The sequence below is a fragment of the Lacerta agilis genome, chromosome 10 (assembly GCF_009819535.1).
Source record: "Lacerta agilis isolate rLacAgi1 chromosome 10, rLacAgi1.pri, whole genome shotgun sequence".
Taxonomy (NCBI): Eukaryota; Metazoa; Chordata; class Lepidosauria; order Squamata; family Lacertidae; genus Lacerta; species Lacerta agilis.
This window is the reverse complement of record NC_046321.1, coordinates 44956039-44980659: the sequence shown is the minus strand read 5'-3', so window position 1 is coordinate 44980659 and position 24621 is coordinate 44956039. Positions and strand designations below refer to the sequence as shown.

General features: G+C 41.3%; 1 protein-coding gene across 2 annotated transcripts in view; it reads right to left on the bottom strand.

The window, feature by feature from the left end:
• Positions 1 to 2536: 2536 nt before the first annotated feature.
• The window catches only part of PPM1H (protein phosphatase, Mg2+/Mn2+ dependent 1H), an 81440-nt gene continuing 59355 nt past the window's right edge, over positions 2537 to 24621 (bottom strand). For both annotated transcript variants that reach the window (XM_033162736.1, XM_033162737.1), the window contains exons 6-10: positions 22157 to 22275; positions 12438 to 12501; positions 10280 to 10387; positions 6794 to 6945; positions 2537 to 3612 (exon numbers count right to left, since the gene is read on the bottom strand). In XM_033162736.1, the coding sequence (XP_033018627.1) occupies positions 3465 to 3612; positions 6794 to 6945; positions 10280 to 10387; positions 12438 to 12501; positions 22157 to 22275 (591 nt within the window). In that variant the 3' untranslated portion in view covers positions 2537 to 3464. The remainder of the gene's footprint in view (positions 3613 to 6793; positions 6946 to 10279; positions 10388 to 12437; positions 12502 to 22156; positions 22276 to 24621) is intronic.

The window sequence follows — 24621 nt, the reverse complement described above, 5'->3', positions numbered from 1 at the left end:
TCCCAAGCTATAACCTTAATTTCCAGTAACATTTCACCTTTAAGATATATGTAACCTGTTTACTTTTTAAGCATGATTTTCAACCTTGTCTTGGATTATACAACTGTTGACGCAACAGCAGCAGCAAAGTGAATTATTTCTAGACAATACTAAATTCCATATTGCAATTTCTTTTTAAAACAAAAAAACAGTATTACTACACACCTGGAATTCAGTTATTGAAGTGTGAATGAAATTTTGCTGTCCAGTTTGCATAGCTCTCAGCTAGGCTTGGCAAATGTCCTGTGCTGCAGCCCAATAATAAAGTGCATGGGCAAGATCCATCCCTTACTGAATGCATGAGCAGAAAACACTTGCTTACCCACAGAAGCAAAAGTAACAGTTCCAAAAGTTGCCTTAAAGTTTATAGGATGTCAGTCTGGAGAGTTTCCAGCAGTGAGAGGAGGCTTTTAAGGGGAGTAGGGGTTGCCACTCACTTCTTTCTGAATCCTGTCTACTGGCTCTCATAAAATGTATTCATCTAGATAGTGCATTGCTATTTTGAAAAGATTAAAACAATCTAAATGTTCTATACAGCTCTAAGTTGGTGAAAACCATTACTGAGTGTATCTTATAAAGATGGGGGCAAGTAAAAGTTCAGAGTAAGTTGACTTAATTTCTAAATGAATTGAAAGAGTTTGTTTAGTTTTAATTAAACACAAATTTTATTTAACAATCCAGAGTTTAGCTTTGGTCTCTGGGAATTGCTCAGTAGCAAATACAGGATTACTTAAGCAAAGCCTTTGAAAGGAATGGTGCAATTTGGGTTATTGATTCAGTCCTAACAGTATATCTTGAACAAGTTTGTGTTTTTCGCTACTTTGATTTACCGGTAAGCGTTTCACTGCTGCCTCTCTTAAAAACAAAGTGGCCATTTCCAGGATTACTCTTAATGATGTTACTACTGATATATATTTATTGCATACTATTCAAATTAAGCAGCATTTGAAATTGTATCACCAGATCTGGATGAAGTATCGTAGATGTGCAACACTGATAATTAATGATTCATTTAAATGTTTCAAAAATTATCATTTTTTCATGACATGGTAAAATGTAGCAGTCTAGATAATATTCTAGGAAGAATTGGATGCACCTAGAACTGCTGGTCATTCTGAACTAGTTTGATGTACAGGTGTTTTCTGGAGCTGCAACCTAGGTTACTATCATATGTAGCGTGTTCTTATGAGTCAAAATGAAAATCCAATCTCAAGTTTTCCTGCACTGGCAAACGTTTTATTTTGGTTGGTCCAATGGGATTGTTTGCCACTAAATACGTTCTTTTCACATATGGCACTGGAAGTGGGAAATGTGTTCAAGTTCTGTGCAAAAGTATACAAACAGAATGAAGACAGTAACACCTGTAAATCTTACCCAGGGTGTATATATTGTGTTAGAAAGTGTTGTTACATTAATAGTAACATTCTACAAATGAAATGTTTGCTGCTTAAGAATGTCTCTCATCATGAGATTGAAAGCAAATGATGACCTGATGACCCAGAAAAATGATATTGCCTGAACTGAAAAAACAGAAAGGCTGTGTGGAAGGGCTACACTATCAGTTTTTTAGGCAAAATGTGTCCACCTAATTTGAACATATGATTGGAAAAATGAGGTACTTTATTGAGAATGAATTTGAGAAGTATTGCTGATTTGTGAAAAAACTGCATTATGAAAATCTACTTTTCATGAAATTTCAGATTTTATGATATCAGAAAAACATTATTGCAAGCAGATTTACTTAATGTCAGAACTAGTACTTTTCTGAACTATTCAGTTGCAGATTGAAACTTATTTGGTGCTGCAGCAGCATATTGAAACAACTTAACATCTGGTGCAAGGGTGGAATGCAAAGTTGACTATAGTAGCATTAATAAAATGCCTACTTGCAACAGAAATGTACAATACCTTGTTTAAGCAAATAATTATTTCCAGGCTAATTCTATTAAGAGTATTGGGGGGGCAGAATATAAACACAGAAAGACTTATGGGAACATGTGGTACCATCCCCTTGCTATGTTGGTAGCTTCTCTTCAGAAAAAAACTTAACATTTCTGAGATTGCTCATCAACCGCCCACTATCACTGTCAACTCATTTGCTCTCAGCTACCTAAAACTACTGGGGTTAAAAAATAAATAAAAACACCACAAGGATATGTTTCTCATCCTAGAATACATAAAATGTGTGGTTGTACAGGTAAATGTAAAACCTTAAGTTTCTATTCTGATGCTATGTTAATATTCAAAAGCCTAGGTACAGAATGTCAAACAAACTGATGAGTCTTATCACTCTGCAATGGCTCCTCCCTCCACCTTTTGGATTAGCAATGTGTACTGGCCCTTGCAATATCAGAGAAGCAATAAACAAAATTGATGCTTGAAAGGGCATTGGAAAAAAAAGATGAAACGCTACTGTTCTGGAGGAGACTTCTGAAACATACCAGCCTTACATAGTTAATAAGAGAGAAATCAAAAGACAAAAAAATTACCAAGTACAATAAATTAAACAGTACGTATATAACGATCCTTTCAACAGGATATAAATTAGAGGAGACAAAAGCATTCAATGAATGAAAACGTGTGGTGCCAAAGGAATGGTGATTTCTGGGGAAATCTTTCTAAATCAAGAATTCTCCCAGTCTGCTACATCATAGTTATAAATACAAAAATCTTGACAATAAGGAACACATTTCCCAGCCAAACAGCTTTCCCTATTCTCTTAGGCAAGTGTGCTAACAGGAAGTGTAGATTAGACCATGTCAAGAGAAAAGGTTGGCTTCAAAAGGTTGGGTAACTGTGAGGTTCCAAAGTATTTATGATGGTAGAAAAGGAAAAGCTTGATTTATTGACATAAATAAAACTCATCTTTTTGAAATTACCCACTGAAACTAACAGGATTTGAACAAAAAAAAATTAACTGTCGTGTCAGGTTTTGTTCACCTTAATAACTTACAGCTTAAATTTGCTCAAAAGCAAAGTTAGCTAGTCAATTAATAATGGAGGAAATGGGCTACATTACCAATGTTAACAATAGCTTTCCCAATTTGCATCTCATGTGTTATTTCTGGCTACATTAAACTGGGAAAGAAAAATATTCTATCAGGTTACACTAGGGTCCTCACCAGGAGGGACATTAAAAATAAATCACTAATATACTAGCAGCATTAAAGTCCTGGTCCTGATATGCACGCACACAAAAAACAAAACCCCACAGGGAAGCTGCAGTTTCTAGGAGATGCCTTTAAATCATTGCAATTCAGCGTCTATGTTTCACGTAGAAATATCCCAGTCTAACCAAGCTTAGTACATAATTTTAAAGTTAAACTTGATCTCTTTTCTTGATAGCCTGCCTTTTCCAGAGGTTCTTACTGTGTAAAAAAAAACCCCCAAAAAACCCTTTCCTATTACCAGTATTCGTGCTTGTTTTACAAGACTCTGTTTCCATGTATTAAAGGAATGACGAAGACAGAAATGTCATCTCCTGAGCCCAGTCTGTCATTGGATATCCTCCAGCCTCTGTCTTTCAGCACTCCTCTGGCTCGCATTACCAAATCCTGAGCTGCTAATGTGTACCTGCATGAAGAAGAAATAGTCACAGATTATAGATGATGTATAATAGTAAAGGTTTATTACTTGCTGGGCAAAGAAAGCATTCCATATATCCCCTCAAAAAGTATAAGATTTGAAGTGCAGGATTTGTGTTTCTATTTTACAGAACAGTCCAAACGGAGAAGCCTGCCAGCCCTCTGCTTGTATGGCTGTCTTTTTCCAACCCAGTCATCCAGAACACCTGGAGAGCACACCATCCATCAGCCTCAAGCAGCATGGCCAATGTTCAAGGAGGATAGGAGTTATATTCCAGAACATGTGGATGGCACTAAGATGGGGAAGGCTGCAATACAGGTTGTTTTACAATGCACAGGAAAGATACTGATCATGTGGAAGAACCTGGCAGTGTGAACATCCTTTTAGTTGGATAGGAAAGGGTAACGGTGCACATGTCAAGCACAGTTGCTAGGAACAGTCAACACTGCCCCAACATTAGATCTATGCACAGTGGTAGAACTTGCAGCAGTCAAAAACAGTAAACCTGAGAGATTAAGAGGCTTAACCATTTCTTCTTCCAAAGTCCTTTCCATATCGGAGATCATAACTATTTTATCAAGCTTTAGAATTTTTGTAAGGATGTTTGAGGAAGGGGCATAGCGCAGTAGTAGAGCACATCCTTTACATGTGCAAATGGTCTCCTAGGTTCTTGAGGTCAACATGTCCAGGGCGGATATACAAAGGCTCCCTGGAAAACTGCTGCCAGTGTATACAACAGTGAGCAAAAGGAACCAGTGGCCTGGCAGTGATGGAAGGTGGTTTTCTAAGTTCTTAAGAAATAAGTTGGGAGAGGGGTTGTGGTTGATATTTTTTTAGATGTATGTGGAAAATGTTCCATTTGTTTACTTTTTGATGAGTTTTATTTATTGTTTATGACTACTTTTGTTATATTTGTAATTGTGCACATTTTTTCATGTTGTAAGCTGCCTTGAGCATGGTTTTAACTATGAAAAAGTGGCATACAAATAAAATGATTAATATATGAATGAGACCCATGATCAGATCTCTTTCTCTAACATACTCATGCAATCAGCCATGCAGAAAGCCAAATTGCATCAGGATCTCATCGCTGAGAGACCTTTCTCTTTGCACCATGGGTCTTAATAGAAAGATGTCTGGCAAATTTATGGGCAGGGGTTGGTTATACTTTTGTACCATGTATGGAAGATTCTTATTGTCTGCTGGATGTTCTCTCCTTTTCAGTAAGGAACTGAGAGAAATCCTGTAGAAATTTGCAGTCAATAGCAGAAGAACCTAGGGATCATCATTACTGGACAAAGCAATTAAAACAGATAAATATACATATATATCAGACACTAAGATCCACAATGTGTAAAGACTTATGGTAGAACTGCTGTATTTCAAGGTAAAAGCATATTATCTTCATATTCTTTAAAATAAAATAAAAAGATGGAGGGGGAATTGAACTGAATTATATTACTATTACTATTATTTATGCGTCTCCCATCTGACTGGTTTGCCCCAGACACTGGCTGGCTTTCAGCAGAAAATAAAAATGCAATAAAACATCAAACATTATAAATTTCCCTATACAGTACAGGGCTGCCTTCAGATGTCTTCTACAAGCCATGTACAGTGGTACCCCGCAAGACGAATGCCTCGCACAACGAAAAACTCGCAAAACGAAAGGGTTTTGCGAGTTTTTTGTTGACTCGCGAGACGAATTCGTCTATGGCCGTGCTTTGCCAGACGAATTCGTCTGGCGAGGTACCACGTAAGCCGCCCCGGAGCCACGCGACGCCGCGTTTTAAGGCTGCAACAAGCGCTGCAGCTTTAAAACGTGGCACCGTAGCTAAAAAGGCTTACCCTTTGGCTCCGGTGGGGAGGGGTGTTTTCCGCGTCGCGTCCGCCATTTTGGATCGACAGCGCGTGTCTGAGTCAATCCAAGATGGCGGACGCGACGCGGAAAACACCCCTCCCCACCGGAGCCAAAAGGTGAGCCTTTTTAGCGATGGCGCAGCACCGCGTTTTAAAGCTGCAGCGATTGCTGCAGCTTTAAAACGTGGCACCGTGCCGGTCGGGAGGGGCGCGGGCTTACCTTTTGGCTCCGGTGGGGTGTTTTCTGCATCGCGTCCGCCATTTTGGATCGACTCAGACATGCGCAGTCGATCCAAAATGACGGACGCGACGCAGAAAACACCCCACCGGAGCCAAAAGGTAAGCCGCGCCCCTCCCGACCGGCGCCGGTGCCGGCCGGTGCCCCTTCCGACCGGCGCCCCCGGACTTTTTTCCCCATAGGAACGCATTAATTAAATTTTAATGCGTTCCTATGGGAAACGGTGCCTCGCAAGACGAAATTTCCGCAAGACAAAAAGTCTTGCTGAACGAATTAATTTCGTCTTGCGAGGCACCACTGTAGTTGTTTATCTGTTTGATATCTGATGGGAGGGCGTTCCACAAGGTGGACACCACTGAGAAGGCTCTCTTGCCTGGTTCCTTGTAACTTCACTTCTTGCAGTGAGGGAATCATCGGAAGGCCCTCAGAGCTGCATCTCCATGCTAGGCCTGAATGGTGTGGGTGGAAATGCTGCTTCAGGTATATAGAGCCATGGCCGTTTAGGTCATTAAAGGTCAGTACCAACACTCTGAATTGTGCTCGGAAACATACTGGGAGCCAATGTAGATCCTTTAGAACTGGTGTTATATGGTCCCGGCAGCCACTCCCACTCACCAGTCTAATTGCCAAATAAGCATTAATTCAGGAAAATCAATGCTAAACATAAGGAAAGCAAGCAGTGGCAACAGGAAAACACACTATACATAACTGGAATAAAAGAGGGAGGCTGCCCCTTCTTAGTAACAAATAAATGAGAGAGCATTTCAGGAGCTTGGAGATTAATATCTGTAGCAGTGCATTACTGAATGCTTTATTCACTAATGTAGCAAATTTGGAATGCAACTGTCAAGGCAACTTTACAAAACTGCTGAGGTAGTTTTCAAGCAACTCATTCTCCTTAATGAAGGACCTAATTGGAATAAAGCTTTTCAGAATGTGCATTTGTTTCTGCTTAAGCTTCTAATATTGATCAGTGGAAGCACTGCAAAGGCAACAAAACACTTTCCTGGCAAGCAGTCTGAATCTGAAAAGCACCTTGCTAAGGAAATATAAAAGGGAGAGATTACAAACCTGTGGGGGTCATCAGGGTCACAGTTTGGCAGGAAATTAGTGACCGCTTCTGCCACTTCTTCATTTAATAGTACATCCCAGAGTCCATCTGTTGCCAAGATCAACACATCATCAGGTCCATGCTCATACTGGAGAAGATCATATACCCTCACCTGAAAAACAAAAGCAAACCATTAGGTGAAGGAGAAACAAGGGTTTGTTTTTGTGGGTGTCTTTCTAATGAATGTTGTATGTTTCTGCTACCCAAAAAAGACCACTTTCTGAAGGGGGACTCCGGTGAGTCACATCAGCATTATGCCTGAGTGCTGCTTTCACTCGCTTTACAGTCACCTCTAAGTCAATACGTTGAAAATATTCCTTTTTCAACTGAGCCTCATCAAGTAGTACAGGAAATCACTCGGCATTTTATTTATTTTAAAACAGACCTAGCTGATCTGGAAGCTTTGGAAGGTTCAAGGCAGGAATACCATTACAGACAATTCCAGTCCATTTTAGTTTGCAGCAGCAGCTTTTCACTAAGCTCCCACCTCTATAAAGGCAAAACACTGGGGAAACATGTACGGTTCAGCTGCATGACAATCAAGAGAAGGTAACATGCCCTAGTCTGACAAACCAACCTGAAGATGATCTATGTATGTGACGATCAGGATATTCTCAAATGTTTTGAAAGAAATGGAACTAACAGAAAACTCACATACCAGAGTATTTCTCATAGTCCTGCATGCTGATAAAAAAACTTTAAAAAATAAATGTTCACTTACAGCCTGCTGAGTATGGCATCCAAAATATTCCTTGGCTGCACTGACAGATTTTATTGAACCAGCTTGAGGATAAAGGTCATTTTATCTATTTCCAAATGTGTCTTCTGTGAGAGATACAGGTCTTCTAGCTGCCTGCTTCATACTTCCCCATTGTCAAGCCACCTGGCTCCTTGAAGTCCGAAAACAAAACCTTCAGGAGTCCTTCTGAATTACTAACAGAGCACTTTAATTACTCCAGCAGTAGCTGTATTTTCAGAGAAGTGAAGTGACCTTGTCACAACTGACAAAAGGAAGTTATTATCTGGACTAGGATTTGGAAACAGCACACCTGGCTGGGAATGCTGACTTATCCTTATGGCTGGCAGGGTCAGTGCTCTACGGTTGTGTTGGGAAACACACTTGGCATTGCTGGAAGAGAAGCATTTATCCTCTCTTTGTGTTGTGCTATCTTTGAAATCCAGGATTAGGAAATGTATATGGAGTATTTAGACTTCTTAATGTAGTTAGATCCCAGTGCAAACATTCAATATTCCCTTTAACTAATGGAGAAACTTGGATTTTAAAAAATGAGATATGTCATTTACCAAGGTGGAAGATGTGATTAAGGACTTAGAAGCTGATGAGCCAGACACACAATTGTTCATTCCTCATTCAAAGTGTCAAAAATAAAACCCAAAAGTTTTCAAGTCCACTGCAGAGGAACATAACTCACACCCTCTAGACACCAACGAAGTGTTACAACACCAGAGACCTATAAACGCAGCACAAAGTATCCATTCTCATTCCCCCTTCTCATTAGCTAAAAGCAAGAAGATAAATGCAGTGCATCTCTTTCATGCAACTAAGGTTTAGACCTCCCTCCTATTAAAGTGTGTATCAGAACAAACAACAGAATACTTAGTTGGCCTCTAAGGTGCTACTGGAAGGATTTTTTTTATTTTTTGTTTTGACTATGGCAGACCAACATGGCTACCTACCTGTAACAGAATATATAGTGGCTTCTGCTTGTTTATAGCAATGTACTGGTAGCCTTTAAAAATATAGTTAAATCTATACAATGAACACAAAATTACACAGAGGCTGTATGTCAACACTTAACCCTTCTTTGCTTGCTTTATGTATTTATTAATTTTCAGAGAAAAAAAGCCAACAATTAAACAGCAAGTTGAAAGGCAAGAACCAGATAAACATTCCCCAACCCCAGAATGGCAGAGCCAGCTTCCATATTTAGTGATTGTAATCCCACAGCTTTTCAGAAGTGCCAGTCACAGTGCCAATATCCAATGTCTCAAGAATCGACTACTAAGTCATTTCTTCCTAATTAAATATGATGTGTGGGTTGGGTGGGCTGGATGGAGAGCTAAGACAACTAATGATGGGATAAATGTGGCACATTTGAGAAACAAAGCTTGCTCTCAGTGCCCATCAGCTGACCAATGCCGAATGTAAGCCCTCTGAAGGCACACTGTCAGCTGACTGGATCTGAGAGCATGCCTGCAAAGGGTCTCACTGGATTCATTACACCTGCAAAAATGGACATTTTCTTTTCACTGCAGATTGGTACCGGAGTCCAAGCTACCTTGCCAGCTGAGCCCTGGCTACCAAGAAAGAATCAACAATACCTACCCTCCACAACATGTCAGTTGTGGAGCAGGTAGGGTATGGGGGGGGGGGAAATAGCCTCATGGGCCAAATTAGGCCTATGGGCTGGGGGTTCCCAACCACTGCACTATGTGTTCCATCACTATTTTCCTATAGTGTGTGTGAGGGTGATTCAAGATAGCTACCTGTTTTGAGCACACTCTTCATTTTTTTGCTTTATGGTGCAGCACCCAGCTAGGAACAAGAGCAGCGCCATCTTGATACACTCCAAGACCTGCATGTCACTTGTCTCCTTTAACCTGGGAGTTATTCTGGGCTTAAGAGTTTTATGTGAAGATGTCCAAAATGACAGGAAATGTGTTTTAAAAGCTTCACCAAGTTCAAAGCACAACATGCAACACTCCTGATATGACCCATTTTTCACTATGGAATTCAAGGGAAACATAAGCAATCCTTGGCTACTTTACAACTGATCAACAGAGCTACTTAAATAAAATAAATCCCCTCTTAATTGCATTTTTCCTTCTTATCCAACTCACTGACAAACATAGAAATACAATGCAAATGATTTATATGTATCTTTTAAAGTCTGGTACTCAGCTTTATTATCTGCTGTACTTGCCAATTAACCCCCCCCCCTTTTTTAAGGGTTTGCTTTAAAAAAAATAAAACACCAAACAGTTCCTCTATGTTTCCTGTCCTGTAGTCAATTTCCAGTACAGAGTGCCAAATGTCCACTTTATGGTTCTATAACTTTTATACTAATGTTTGTCAAATGTGTTTTATGGGCTTTCTAAATCCCTCTAGACAGCTATAAATTTAACTTACATCCTCTAGCCGTATTTGACCACAATCCTAAACTTGCTTACTTGGGAGTGAGCCCCACTGAACAAGGGGACTTACTTTTCAGCAAACATGCATAGAATCGTGCTCTTAGACAGGGGAATGAGTTTTGACCATCTTTTCATTAAGCCATGACCATTCAAGGTGTTCATTGCAGCCATTTGTCATGTGGCGACCTCCTAAACATTTCACAAGCAGGTTAAGACGTGTTGCAAAGATTTTTAAAGCCATAGTTTAGGTCCCTTTTCCTGTCCCCATAAAAAAGGTGTGAATGTTTTACCTCTGGCGACGAGGACAAAAAAGGTTTGATGTAGATGTTTGAGTCATGCACCTTCAAGTCATGGTCTCCAAGTCCTCTCGTAACCCCAATAGTTGCCATGACACGAGCCTGGAAACGGAGAAAGAAACCAGTTACAGAGCTGTTCTGGAAGGCAGGTGTCTATGTGAAAGCTGTTACCAGCAACTGCACCAATAAATCCTACTCAAAAGCTCACTTCACATGTTTGCTTGAATGCATGAAGGGGCAAGTAGGAACATATGAAGAAGTCACACCCCACCTAGATTATTTATGTGCTGGATATCCTCCCCAACAAACACACGATCAGCATTTGTTGGGTGGGGGGTTGCTATCTTATTCCTACGTAGAGTTTCCAACATGGGCGCATATTCAGAGTTCCTGCCCCATGTTGGAAAGCCTACACCCAAGGAAAACAACCCCCTTGAGTCTAATCTTGTGTTGGCTGGGGAGTATGCCCACCACAAAAAGGCAACTGGTAGAAAGCTGTTCTCATCACCACAGCCATCCAATCGTACAGAAGCAATGCTGGATCAAGAAATGGCCTCAAGCTGCAAACCAGTTTCTTCAGGGTGAGGGCAACCCCATCCAAGACAGCCTGCATTCCAGACCCTGAAGTATGTGGTTACATATCAAGAGCCCCTATCCTGTCATGAGTCAAAGCCAATATTACCAAGAAGTTGAGGGAATGTTGCCCAAGACTAGTGACCTGAGACATGCAGTTATAATGTGTGACAAATCATATAAACTCACCTACAGGGCATAACCTGTACCCTTCTTTCATTATACAAAAAAAAACTTTGGCAAGGACTGGGGAGGTTTTGGCCTAAAATAGAGGCAACAATTTTTTTTATAAAGCAATGAACACAACTACAAATACCTAGCAAGAAAACTCTTGAGACAGCCTCCCCCAGCCTGCTGCTCCCAGAAGTTGACTACAACTATAACCATTACTGACCACTAGCTGTGTTGGATGGGGCTAATGGAAGTTGTAGAAGGGCAGAAGGTTACAGAAGGCCATCACAGGACAATTAAATGTCCTCTACCAACCTCCCTCCTTCCTGACACCTTTGCATCAGCCCTGGGGTATTTCCAAGATCCCTTAGCAAAAGAGTAGGATTCTTGAGACAGCTTATGATGCAGATACTGTACCTCATTTTACTGATGATACTGGTTTACTGACAATACTGGACACACTCAATTCTGGCTCTAAAATACACTGCGAAGTAAACCCACTAAGCCCAAACACAAAAATAGGCAGAAAAATAAATTTAGAAGTAGCAAGTGTACAAATACTTCTGAAAACAAACCAGCCCATCAAATCGTACAGATACGCCACATCAGGTTTGAGTCCTGCATAGCTAGATTAATTCTGAAGATAGGCTATTAAAACAAAAATCAAATAAAGCCATTGGGAAAGAGTTGCTTAGAAACAGTATGAGCACACCAATGCCAATAATCTTAAGACTTCAGTGCCCTTTTATTGATCCTAGAGTTGTGTATCTCAGGCATGCTGGGATCAGTGCAAATAACCTTGCTGTTTCTAATTATGCATCTCTTTCAAGAGCATTCTCAGTCTTTCCACACACACCCCTCTCCTGAAAGATAATTTTATTCCTAAGCTTGAACTGAGCAGTGAATGCAGCTAAGAAGACACACACAAAATAAATTCATGCACCAATTGTGCAAGTTCAGTCTTGCTTGCTCCCAATACACTAAGACTCTGCTCAAAACTAACTAAACAAACATTACGTCTTTTGTCTTTTTCCAGCTTAGTGGTTCACATTTAACATAGTAGTCAAACTGCAGTAAGCTGTCTGCAAATCAAATAAATAAATATTTTATTTTCAAAAAGCCTCTCAGTCACGATTGCTTGAAAGAAAACAAAATAATTAAGTGGGTGAAAAAAGAAATTCATCCGTAAATGTTATTAAACTGCTTTCACACACCCCCACAGACTGCATTTCCCCCCTTACAGACAGCAGGAACTGATTTACGGCAGGCACAATATTCTTTCAAGCTGTCAGAACGATAAAATAAAGAGATAGCAAGTGGAAAACGTTGGACTGCTTGAGGCTAAATTGAGTAGTAAACAGTTATAAGGCACCATATTCCTTTGAAATGGCAAAACACTGGTTCCTACCTTCTTGCCTTCTCCATATATAAGAGGAAACTTCAAGTCATCCTCTTCAATGGTTTTGTATGCCCTGTGGGAAGATAAAACAGCATTTTATAAAGCTTGCACTCAATTATTGACCCAATGCCCTGACACTAGGTGACTGTTTGTTTGTTTTTGCCTTTTCCACACAAGTTTGTCTAGGCTCCAACTTTATAATGCATTCCTGATTTCTCTCTCTTTCTCTCTTCATACTACACCTGCTGGATGGTACCATTTTTGCAAAAGAAAAAGTTAAGCAAATAACATAATGTAATTTTATAAACAAGCCCTACCTTCTCATTTTAATAACAGATGGGAAAGTAAGTTGGGAAAACATTCCAATTACTAGAAGTGTGGGCCACAGTGTCCCCCAAACAACAACAACCCAAATCCATTTAAGAATTAATTTAAGAATTAATTGGTAGCTGTGAGAAACAGCAGGGTTTGTAGATAAAGGATGACATAAACCAGCTCTTTTTTTAAAAAAAAAAATCCATACATAAATACATAAAGGAAAGCTTGAAGTTTGATATAGCTTTCATCAGGTTATTTAATGCTCACTTGACCTTGACTATGACATTCAAACTTGCCAGAAATTCTCAGTGCCAGGATCCCTTACACCTTCCAAATAATTACTGGTAAGCCAATATGGAAAGAAACTCCCTGTTGGAATTATCACGCCAGACACTTGTAGGTTGATTGGCCTATATGGGTGCTTATACCTGCTGCATGTGCCCTGAGAAGCTGTAAATGACTGAAGGGTCCACTATATACAGGGATAGTTTACTGCATACTACTTTTTGTGCACAATTACATTCCACATGGGGAGTGTCCTTACCCAGGGTGGTAAGAAGCCACCCTAAGAAATAAAATAGGCAGGTCTGCTCTGCTTGTATTTCATAGAATCACAGAATTGTAGAGTTGGAAGGGACCCTGAGAATCATCTGGTCCAACCTCCTGCAAGGCAGGAATCTCAGCTAAAGCATCCATGACAGATGGCCATCCAACTTCTGCTTAAAAACCTCCAAGGAAGGAGAGTCCACCACCTCCTGAGGGAGTCCCACAACCACTATTGTTTATCTGGACACTGAGGGATGAGCATTTAGGATTCTGTTAGTGAGAGACAGGAAAGCACAGAAATCTACAGCTGATGACCAAGACTATGTACCATTGCCAGTAGATTTGAGCATGAAGATTCTGAAAAACAAGATTTTCATGGATCTGGCCATTGAGTATTAGACTTGGGGAGGGGTCCTGCTTTTTAACCTTGGCTAATGGTTTATTGTTCTGGGACATGGACAAAACTGGACCTGTCAAAGAAGAGGAAGCAGCTCTTTTTCTAGTTGACAGGCTAGCAATTGTTGAAAGGGACTCAAAAATAAGCTGTAAAAAATTGTTCAATACACCTGCCCAGTCTCCCTCTCCCATCACAACATACGCCCCATTTTTATTTTACAGTGCACACCCATCTGGGCAATTTCGCTTGACAGCAAAGCAATAAAACTATGTTTATGCTGTCCATGTCACTTATAGGCAGAGCACAATGTGTTAAATATGCTGTGCCACTGCTGTCATCCCACAAACCCAGATAGAGAGAAAGAGAATAGAGGAAGCCCCTTTTCAAAGCCTGCCAGCATGACACCTCTGGAGAGATCTGTTTAATCCAACAGCACCAAACAATAAAATCGCAGCTAAATGGCAGCTCCACTGCCTTTGAGAGTCAACAGCTGCCAAAGCATGACAGAAACTGTAGTAAAGGTGAGGCTGCAATATGGCCCTGAGCCTAACATTCTCTCGGCACCAGATCACATCAGGATGGCTTTTAAAAGCAAATGCAGGATTGTATATTCTGAACGCTGTGTTTTCGAAAGTTGCTGCTGCTTCCTTCCATCTCACCACCCGCATGGCATTTGTGAAGGCCTCTTGCACTCGACAGGAGCGCTCATTAAAGGGTAAGCGTGTGTGCAGGCTGGCGGTTGGATAAAAATTGAAAACGAAAATAGTAGCATTCAACATTTACAAAAGGAAGGCCAGAAAAACAACAACACACATAGCAATAGCTTGGTACCCCCTCCACAAAAAAACACCTGGGAGTGGCACAGTAGCACCACCAATTGGCCTTGTCCCAAGCAAACTCCACAGAAACCTAACACAGACTCTGTTGTAGTTTTTCTCCCCTTTTGACAAATTGTCCCTACCAGGCTTTTAATTCAGTGATGGGCATTTACCTCCCCACACTTCTTCTTTTTTACACCCATGCTTTCACACAGACACCATCTCTTAGCTTGGAGGAAGAACAACATGGATGTCACTCACTAAACAGGTATGTATCTTTTGCCCTAGTCCAAGCTCTTTTCAGGCCTTTTAGGATGGCCTGGGGTGGGGCGGACATACAAGAACACAGGTGGGGGGGGTGAGCTTGCAGGTGCATGTTCCTACTCCCCAATTTAAGCCCCACACACCTTTTAAACGCCTGAATGTGCCATTGACTGGGAATCCTCTTTTCTTCATATCTTGTTATCAATTTAAAACTGCCTTTTAAGGACAACAAACAACAAAACAAAACAACAACATAGTGTGAACATACTCAAAAAGAGCACGGCTGGAATTGCTGGGGCCTGTTCCAAGTGTACAGCTTAAAGGCAGGTGTCAGGATTTTACCTCTATTATGGATACAAAGGAAATACAGGGATTTCCAGACAACCCTGCGAAGGACATAGCAAATTTTTCAACAGCATCAGGTAGGGAGTAGGATGTAGCATAATGATTTACGGTCCCAAATTAGAACTGCCTTGCTAAAGGTCTAGCTAACACAATAGTCCACTTCCAATAGTGCTCAGCTGGGTATCCCTGGGAAGCTGGTAATCCTGACAAGCAGGTCACAATGGAGACATCCATCTCCTCTTCCCGACAATAAATTATTCCTTTTGTTCTTTGCCTAATGACCAACAGCCCATTGAAAGTCCCAATTCTCTATGAACTTGCCTAACATTCTTACAAGCTAGGTCCCATCAAGTCTCACAGGATTATAGATGATATTTGACCAAGTCATACATCGAGTACATTCAATGTAATCACAGTATGATAAAGTTAATTTCAATGGGTTTACTTAATTTGTTAGATTTCTTACCCACCATAACTTTCCCAGGCAGACTACAATATCAAAGACAATACAAACTGAAACAAAACCGAACATCAATACCAAACAACCACGGAAATAAGATGCAACTTCAGGAAGCTCATAAAAATACTTTTCCGTTGTCACAAGACCAGGTAAAGAGGTATGTCTTTAGCACATGCCAAAAGTTGAAACAAAATCAAAAATTCTTTCCAGTAGCACCTTAGAGACCAACTGAGTTTGTTCCTGGTATGAGCTTTCGTGTGCATGCACACTTCTTCACGAAAGCTCATACCAGGAACAAACTCAGTTGGTCTCTAAGGTGCTACTGGAAAGAATTTTTGATTTTGTTTTGACTATGGCAGACCAACACGGCTACCCACCTGTAGCCAAAAGTTGAGTAACGACAACGCCTGATGCACTTCTATGGGGAGGGAGTTCCACAATTTTGGAGCAACCACAAAGAAAGCCCTCTCCCAGGCTGCTGACCCTTGAACCACTGAGGGTGGTATAACTACCAGGAGGGCCTCTTCTGCCAATCATATTACCCAGGGTGGTCTGTAGGAATGGAAGACATCTTTCATATATTTGGGGCCCAAATTTGGGGTTTTAAAGGTCAACATGAGCACCTTGAACTGGGCTTGGAAATAAATTGGCAGCCAGTGCAACTGCTTTGAAGCAGTTGGGCTGCTACTACGTTCTCAAGCACCTTTCCCAAAAAGGGTCATTTAGGTGGCAGTTGTTAAAACATTTTTGGGTCCAGGGAGGTCCTCTTAACAAGTAGGCACACCACCACCTTCTCCAAGACCTTCCCCTCTTCCAATAAAGTATTGATCACTTGATCACTCGCCTAGTCACCCCCCCTTTAGCTAGCTTTAATAAGCCAAGATGGGGAACGGTCAAGAAGATAAGTGGAAGGAAGTTGTTCACTGACAATGTTCTGGACACCTCCATAGGGCTTGCTCCATCTGTGACACATAATTCTGTCTTAATCTCAATGATTTATCTGAAGGGCCCTCTCAGTAGTGGCACCCACCCTGTGGACGCCCTCCCATCAGATGTCAAGGAGATAAATAACTATACAACTTTTAGAAGACATCTGAAGGTAGCCCTGTATAGGGAAGCTTTTCATGTTTGATGTTTTATTATGCTTTTATATTTGTTGGAAGCTGCCCAGAGTGGCTGGGGCAACCCAATCAGATGGATCAGGTACAAATAATAATTTTATTATTATTATTATTATTATTATTATTATTATTATTATTATTATTATTATTTTTAATTATCCTAGCAATATTGTCCCATCAGGCTGCTGGCGGAATCAGAGCACTGCTCTCCTGGCCATTCACCACCCATAAGACCTCTGCCAGACAGCTAAATGCAGGTGCAATGCCAACACCACCACTTGATAGGTGCAATAATGCTCCCTCACCTGTGCTCATTCAGGTTCAGGTTGGAATTTCTGCACCTGCCCTCTAGCTGCTGTGCTTCCTGCTTCATCACACACAGATACCTGGAGTGCCAAGGCAACCTGCACAGTCTGCAGGATCAGTGTGGGCAATTTTACCTGAACTACTGTAGGTTGCCTAGGGGACTATGTTATATACGGAAACAAATGTCTTGAGGTTCATTCAAGTTTGCTATGTGTTGATTCATACATATTCAGAAGGGTGTGCTAGTAACTCAATGCCCATGGGTAATCTATATTTATGCAAACATAAGCAAGAGGGGAAGTTCTAGTAGGCAGCTGCAGGAGGTGTGAACCACCCTTTTTTAGTAAATGGCAGTGGGGAATAAATAGAGACTCGCCTCTTAACTTTTTCTCAGGGCTACAACCAGTGATGCATTCTAAAAGGTCTGCTCTCACACTTTGCTCTCCTCCAAAGTCCCTAAGCAGCACAAGTCTCTTGCTTATGCACCGCTTCAGATTCCAAATGCAATTCCTTCCCTTGAAGAAATAAAGAAACCATAGGAGGAAAACGAGGCCACGGAAGATGCAGAGCACCTTGTGGAAAGGCCAGGAACAGACCCACAAGGATGAAGGAGCTAAATCCAATTGCAGCTTGGTAAGAGTGAATGTGAAAGAACTGTGGTTGCTTTCATACTATGCAATGCATTATAAGAAGGTGGTGATGGGATGACAAGTGAGGTCTGAACACAGTATGAAATAAAACTGCAGGTGCTAGAAGTATCCAGTACCAAAGGGAAAGAAAAAAATCCCAACAGGAAGACAGTGCAAATCAGTATTGTCAGCATTTTACATCCTTGCAAATGCTTTTAAAACGGGGTTCATTTAGCATCAGAAGATTGCCGGTAACTAAGTTTGTTCTTCAGATATCTGAAGAAGTGTGCATGCACACAAAAGCTCATACCAAGAACAAACGTAGTTGGTCTCTAAGGTGCTACTGGAAGGATTTTTTTTATTTTTTATTTTGTTTTGACTATGGCAGACCAACACGGCTACCTACCTGGAACTGCCACTTTTCCAGGAAATGTAAAGAAAGAATCCTTTCAGGAACAATCTCTTTTTTATTTTGCTAAAAAGATATGTCATTGGTGCCCTTTTCTTGAAATGTGAGACTTAATCCCAGTCCATAAGAATGCAAGAGGAGGGTAATTTGTTATTGTTTTTTTTGGGGCGTGTAATTTTATAACAGTATTTACTGAAAGTCAATAAAACACACAGAGACACTTTCTATATTAAAGGGGGGGGGGCGTTCTGGATTTTCAAAGCCTGGCTAAGCAAGATTCTTCAGTCAGCTGTTTATGCAGAGTAAGAGAAATCAAAGCTAAGGACAAGCCCATTAAACAACATGCACAATTCGGGAATGGCTATTTTCTTCACTCTTGCTTCAGCTGTGTTGCTGTCAAAGATAGTAACACTTAACAAGCAAGCCAAGGCAGCAGTGTTCCAACGATTCAAACTATCCAAGGGTTAGTCTATTATTACCATGTGCCAACACAGCTGAGTGTATTGTGCAAAATCCTTAGCAATGTCACAGAGAATGACGGCCAGAACACACCTCTCAAGTTCATGTGATGCTATCGCATGGGCTAGCTCTGTACAAGAGACACTTTCAGATAGAAGAATTTCATACAGAGGCATTATTATATATATATTATTTAGGGCATAAGAAATAGAATCTAGAGTGAACCCAGTCTGAAACTCTTGTGTGACACTTCATTTCAGTTTTATTAGTCATTGTCCTGGACCAAATATTATTTGCACATGCACTTCCTTATCGGAGGATTTCTTGTTTAAGCCTGGATTTGTGCAAGTGCAGCTATGTGCTCGCTCTCTCTCTCTCTCTCTCTCTCTCTCACACACACACACACACAATTGTTCAGTTTACCAAATAAAAAGATCAACCAGAATTCCACAGACCTCACATGTGAGATCAAAACCTTAGCTTCTGTTTGTATTACTTGTGTAGGCAGATAGATAGGTGCAACATTAAAATGTTTGCAAGGTTCCAATAACGAAAGAGGAGGGGTGATAACAATTTATAGGAAGAGGAAAATAGAAAAGTTGCACAAGCGTAAGTTGCACAAGACCATGCACTACTTTAATGAGATACAGTAGGTGAAGCTGGCAGTGGTAGAGACCACCCAGCTGGCTTCATAGGTGAATGGGAATATGGACCTGAGTTTCCCAAGCAAGCACACAGAGAGAAGAACATAGGAAGAGCCTGCTGAATTAAAGCAGTGAAACATCTAGTCCAGCATCCAATTCTCACAATGGCTAACCAGGAGTTGCTTTATCATTTTGGTTGCCTTTTTGCATCTTCTAGTAATGATACCACACTGGCATCCAGAATGCTGCAAGATTAAATTATCAATTAGGAATATTCAGGTACCAATTAAAAGTACTTATTGCCATCCAAGGTCCTTCTGTGTTAATGTGGAAGGGAAATGACACACTAAACGTATCTTGGGAGGTTTACAGCAAAATTGATAAGGCAGACTACCAAAACACATCTTGCCCTGCTATTCTTTCCTTCACAGTTAGGGGGTGCCTATGGGGCTTCTCTGGTTTGTTTGTTGTCTCCAGCTAGCCCTGCTCCAACAGCACTGGCTCTGTTCCTCTGGCATGTGTGCACTTAGGGAAAGAAGAGTCATTTGTCATTGCCAGGAGATGTGCTGTACACAGCAGGTCAGATCTCCTCCCCTGCTGTTCCTGCAGTCAGAGCTGCAAATCTTGAAAAGATGCAGAACATGCATGTTGTGAACAGCCATTTATCATTCCAGAAACGTGTTACAAACAGAATACAGGGAGCTATGTTTCTCTGGGGCACATGACACCGGGAACCCAAAAGTACCCGTGCAAAGCACTTTTGTTAAATCTAATTCTGCTTCTATCTTCTGTCTCCTTCTGTTGTCAGTAGCTGCAGATTAACACAGCAGTCATCTTTCTTTAACCACCCCCCTCCCTAAAACAGGACTGCTGTCTCCATAACTATTAAAAAAACACAAAAGCTACTTGAATGAAATATATATCACATGCTGGGTGGGGGAGGGGTTGTTTAATTACGCACTTGAGACACGTTCCCTCTCTCAAAATCATGATCACTGCTGGAAGTTGAAATGTTTCACTCGGAAAAACAAAGCAAAACAAAAAAAAAAAACCAGCTAAACACACAGACACCATTTTCCATGGGAGCTCATGAGAATTATACGAATTAGAAAACAAGGTGTAACTGAGCAGGTGGAAGCATAAGGCAGGCAGGCTGCGGATTGCTCTTTGTACCCTGGAGTCAGACTGTTAGAGAAGACCACTTATCTGAATAAGACTAATAAGAGCTAGCTAATTAGGCCCGTCGGCATGGGCTGGCAGATAAATCCAGGTCTGGGAAAGGGACATTGCCACTTTAAATACTGCCTTGGGATCTGTGGCAAAGCTAATGAGGACTGTCAGTTGGGCCTCTTTTATTAGGTGGCTCTCTGGAGGATAACACCTAAGGTTTTGGAACCAGGGCTTCTGCACTTGATTCAATAAATCAATTTATATTAAAGAGGAGGGGAGGAGGCAGTGACGGTCTGGTGTTGGCTTCATAAACTATTCTGTGGCATTTCTCAATCTACTTATTCCCTGCTCTGCCAGACTGCCTGGCTGGGCTGTCAAGTGCCACTGAGCAGAGCAATAAAGAGGAGAAGCGCCCACAGCTACAACATTTGCTGAACGCAACATGCAAGTTACACAACACAAAGCACACATGAGCTGCTGTGTTTAGCAGGCTTCCTCTGGGACTATGGTTTGTGGGGGGTTGGGGTTTTTTTGGGGGGCAACTGGAATTAAACAAGCAGAATAGCTTTGGCGCTTGTTGCAAGAGAAAAGCGAAAGATCAACCCCAGACGAAATTAGAAAAGAAACAGGAAGCAAGATTAGAATGCAGCTGCTTGTTAAAATCAAATACTCAAGAGACCTGAATACCTGCTCTATCAGGGAGGGAGGGAGGACAATGCCAACTTGACAGGCATCATTCCATTTCAGGCTGCTCCTAGGTTGCTGGTTGGAAAGGTTTAAGCTGGCCCACAGAAAAAAGGCATGGGAAACATTCCAAGCACTTAATACAGTCACACGAGAACTGTAATTCAGGCTTTTTTTCTGAATGTCCCAATTTCTGCTTTCAATCCCAAGGACATGAAGTGTACTTGGACTTTAAAATGTAATTAAATGTGACCAGGTGGCAAATTTCAGTCTGAGGTACCTCAGGTTCTTGTCCTGCAAGAAACTGTTCCGTAGCTACAATGCCAGCCACAGTAGGTGTCAAGACACTGAGGATAATAAGCATCAATCTCCCATCTATGTAACACTCTAGGAAGTTTAGTTCCTGACAAAGTCACCAAGCTACAGTGATAGGTGATGCTTGAAGAGAGTTAAGAGTAGCAGCCTTGAACCAGCCCAAAGACTAAATGGATGGTCCAAGTCCTGGGCATGAGCCACCTTCAGCAAACCTATACAAGCTGGCCAGCCAATTGCTCTGAAAAAGTTCCGGAGCCCAGGAGAAAAGAAAGTTTACAAAGAAACCAACATCACCTCAAATCGGACCCATCTAGCGTAGATGTGAAATTGTACAATATGGAAAATAGTTTTAATAATCCAGTTTTGCCTCCCCCCCCAAAAAAAAAATATTCTAATGGAATGTGGCATTAGGGAACTGGCTTTTTGAACAATATTGCTAACATGTCGCACTAAATTTCATTCGCATCACAGGACGTGCAGTGACACAACAACAAATGCCAATGGATGATGTCGCTACCCACCCACCCTTTCTGAATATGTATGTGCTTCTGTTCTTCCACAATTCCCCCAGGAAAACAGCAGCGAAGAACTATAAACCAGTACACTGCCCCAAATTTCATCACTTTACTCCCACATTTTTCCAAGTTAAGATGGTTGCAAACGGATTATCTCTGGACTCAAATAACGCGGAAATGAGTGCTGAGCATGCACTATGGTCCATTAGTTTTCCAGAAGTGGCTTTTTGCATGAAAGCCCAAATATAATGCAGAAATTAACTGTTAGGGAAATGGAACAAACTGCTGTGTGGATGCTGCCTTTTAAAAAAAGAGGAGGCGTTCTTACCAGCCAGTCATATTGAAGTCTCTGTAGAGCATTCTTTTCCCAACTTCCTTCCTCTGGACCCTCCTTGGAAACTCAAAGTGTGTAAACTCGTTTCCCAGCAAGTGTGGCTGCATATATGCCTACAAGATTAAAAAGGGGGGAAATGAAAGAGGGCAATCATTATTGGAACTCTTGCATTGTTATTCTCTGTTTTCAAGGAGAGGTGGTAATTGTAAACAAATGATGAAAAAAACCTCAGAAGCCCACTATTATAAAGTCTTAAATAACTTCCACTGGATAATGTCTCCCTCTCCCTACCCTCAAACCTTTGAACTACTGCAAAAACATTTTGTTACCTCTTCTGTCCTCAACTTACACCACTGCTGTGCTTCTGCCAATTATTTTCGGTTCAGGACAACTTGCCTATAAAACCTGGTACAGTACTGTACATAGTTGAGGGTAGGCACTGAAATGTGGCTCTTCCATCACCTTTGGCACCAGTTTTGGCCTTCGAGTTCTGTACGCACTACTGCCATTTTAGATGGGTGCTACAGAAAAATCTCTTTAGACAAAAGGCTCTGCCCCTGTAATGATGGAGAGGTAGAGATCATAGGGGACATTCTCTTACGCTGCCCCTGCTACCAAGATATAAAGATAATTGCCCCATTATTTGAAGGAATGCCCAGAGGTTCTAACTGGGAATTGTCCCATTTACTACAGCATTGGTTGCGAGATTTTGTGCAGCAGCCTACAAGATACGCCAGTTGTTCTTGCCTACTGGGTCTACACAGTCTTCCTGTTTCTCTTTTAAATTGCTATGTCTTCAGTTTTGCCAGCCTACCATTCTATTTTCCTTTGTTTCATCCCTATTGGTATTTGCTTTGTTTGTTGTATTTGATACAGCATGCTGGTTTTTAACCATATAATAAATCACTGCTAGTACCATGCACAATGCTCTAGCCTTTTGTACTGTCAGCACTGTTGTTAGCTCTTTAGATCCTATTGACCAATTGTTGGGAGGGAGGGGAACAAGGATGTCTGGATTCAGTCCTACCCAAGTCCATCAAACTAAACTGGGTCAGCTGTCTGTTCTGCATATGGGTCTGTTCCAGGCTGGAACAGAGCATGTGTGGCCCAGGCTACTAGATACTGGGGTGTTATGTTTGCAGTGGTACCCCGCTCGACGAATGCCTCGCTAGACGAAAAACTTGCTAGACGAAAGGCATTCGCTAGCGGAAGGCTGTCTCGCAAGACGAATTTTTCAATTGGCTTGCCTCGCAAGACGAAAAATTTTCGCGATCCCCCCCCCCCGTCAAACTGCTCTTCCCCCATTGGTGCTTCGCAAGACGAAATTTTCGCTATACGACAGCACTCGCAGAACGAATTAATTTCGTCTTGCAAGGCACCACTGTATAATAACTTTCCTATATATCCCACCTGTGTATGTAGTACCTGTTTTACACGGGGATTCTGAGATGTGGTGCCATTCAGAATAAAAAGTGGATATTAATACAGAAGAACAAGCACATGACGTTTGAGCTTGACTTAACCTGAGTGTCCTTGGCAGAAACAAATGAGCAAATTAAAGGAAACATGCAAGCTATTTGCATACTCGTCAGAGTATCAGTACATTTGCTGAAATAATGGACAGCATATGCTTGCATGAAGCAAACCAAACAAAATTACCCGGAGATCTGCTTAGTTCAGCATTGTCATCAGGAGTTTTGATACCCTCAGCTTTCCATGAATGGTTCCAGTTCATTCTAAGCCAACCAAAGCAGTTAAAAGTTTTCCTGATCTTTAAAAACAGTTGCTGTGCTTAAAGCAAACCTAAAGAGCTATTTTGTAGCACAGTCATATCTTGGTTTTCGAACGCCTTCTGATTCTAACGTTTTGGCTCCCGAATGCCACAAACCCGGAAGTGAGTGTTCCGGTTTGCAAACTTTCTTTGGAAGCCAAACGTCCGACACGGCTTTCGATTGAGTGCAGGAGGCTCCTGCAGCCAATCGGAAGTCATGCCTTCATTTTCAGAAATCGAACAGACTTCAGGAACTGATTCTGTTCAAGAACAAAGGTACAACTGCATTCTTTTAAAACCAATCTTGCTCAAAGCCCTCAACTATTGGGAAAAACGTTTGCTTGTGTGTGTAGGCACAGTGGTACCTCGGGTTACAGACGCTTCAGGTTACAGACTCCGCTAACCCAGAAATAGTACCTCGGGTTTAGAATTTTGCTTCAGGGTAAGAACAGAAATAGCGTGGTGGCGGCGCGGCAGCAGCAGGAGGCCCCATTAGCTAAAGTGGTACCTCATGTTAAGAACAGTTTCAGAATACATTCAGAAATGGAAGGAATTTTTTGGAACCAAATTCCCTAAGACACCAGAGGCTTACCTCATAGGTATAACTATACCAGATATACCAAGAAAAATGAGGAATTTCTTCTTATATGCCTCAACAGTGGCAAAAATTTTAATAGGATCAAAGTGG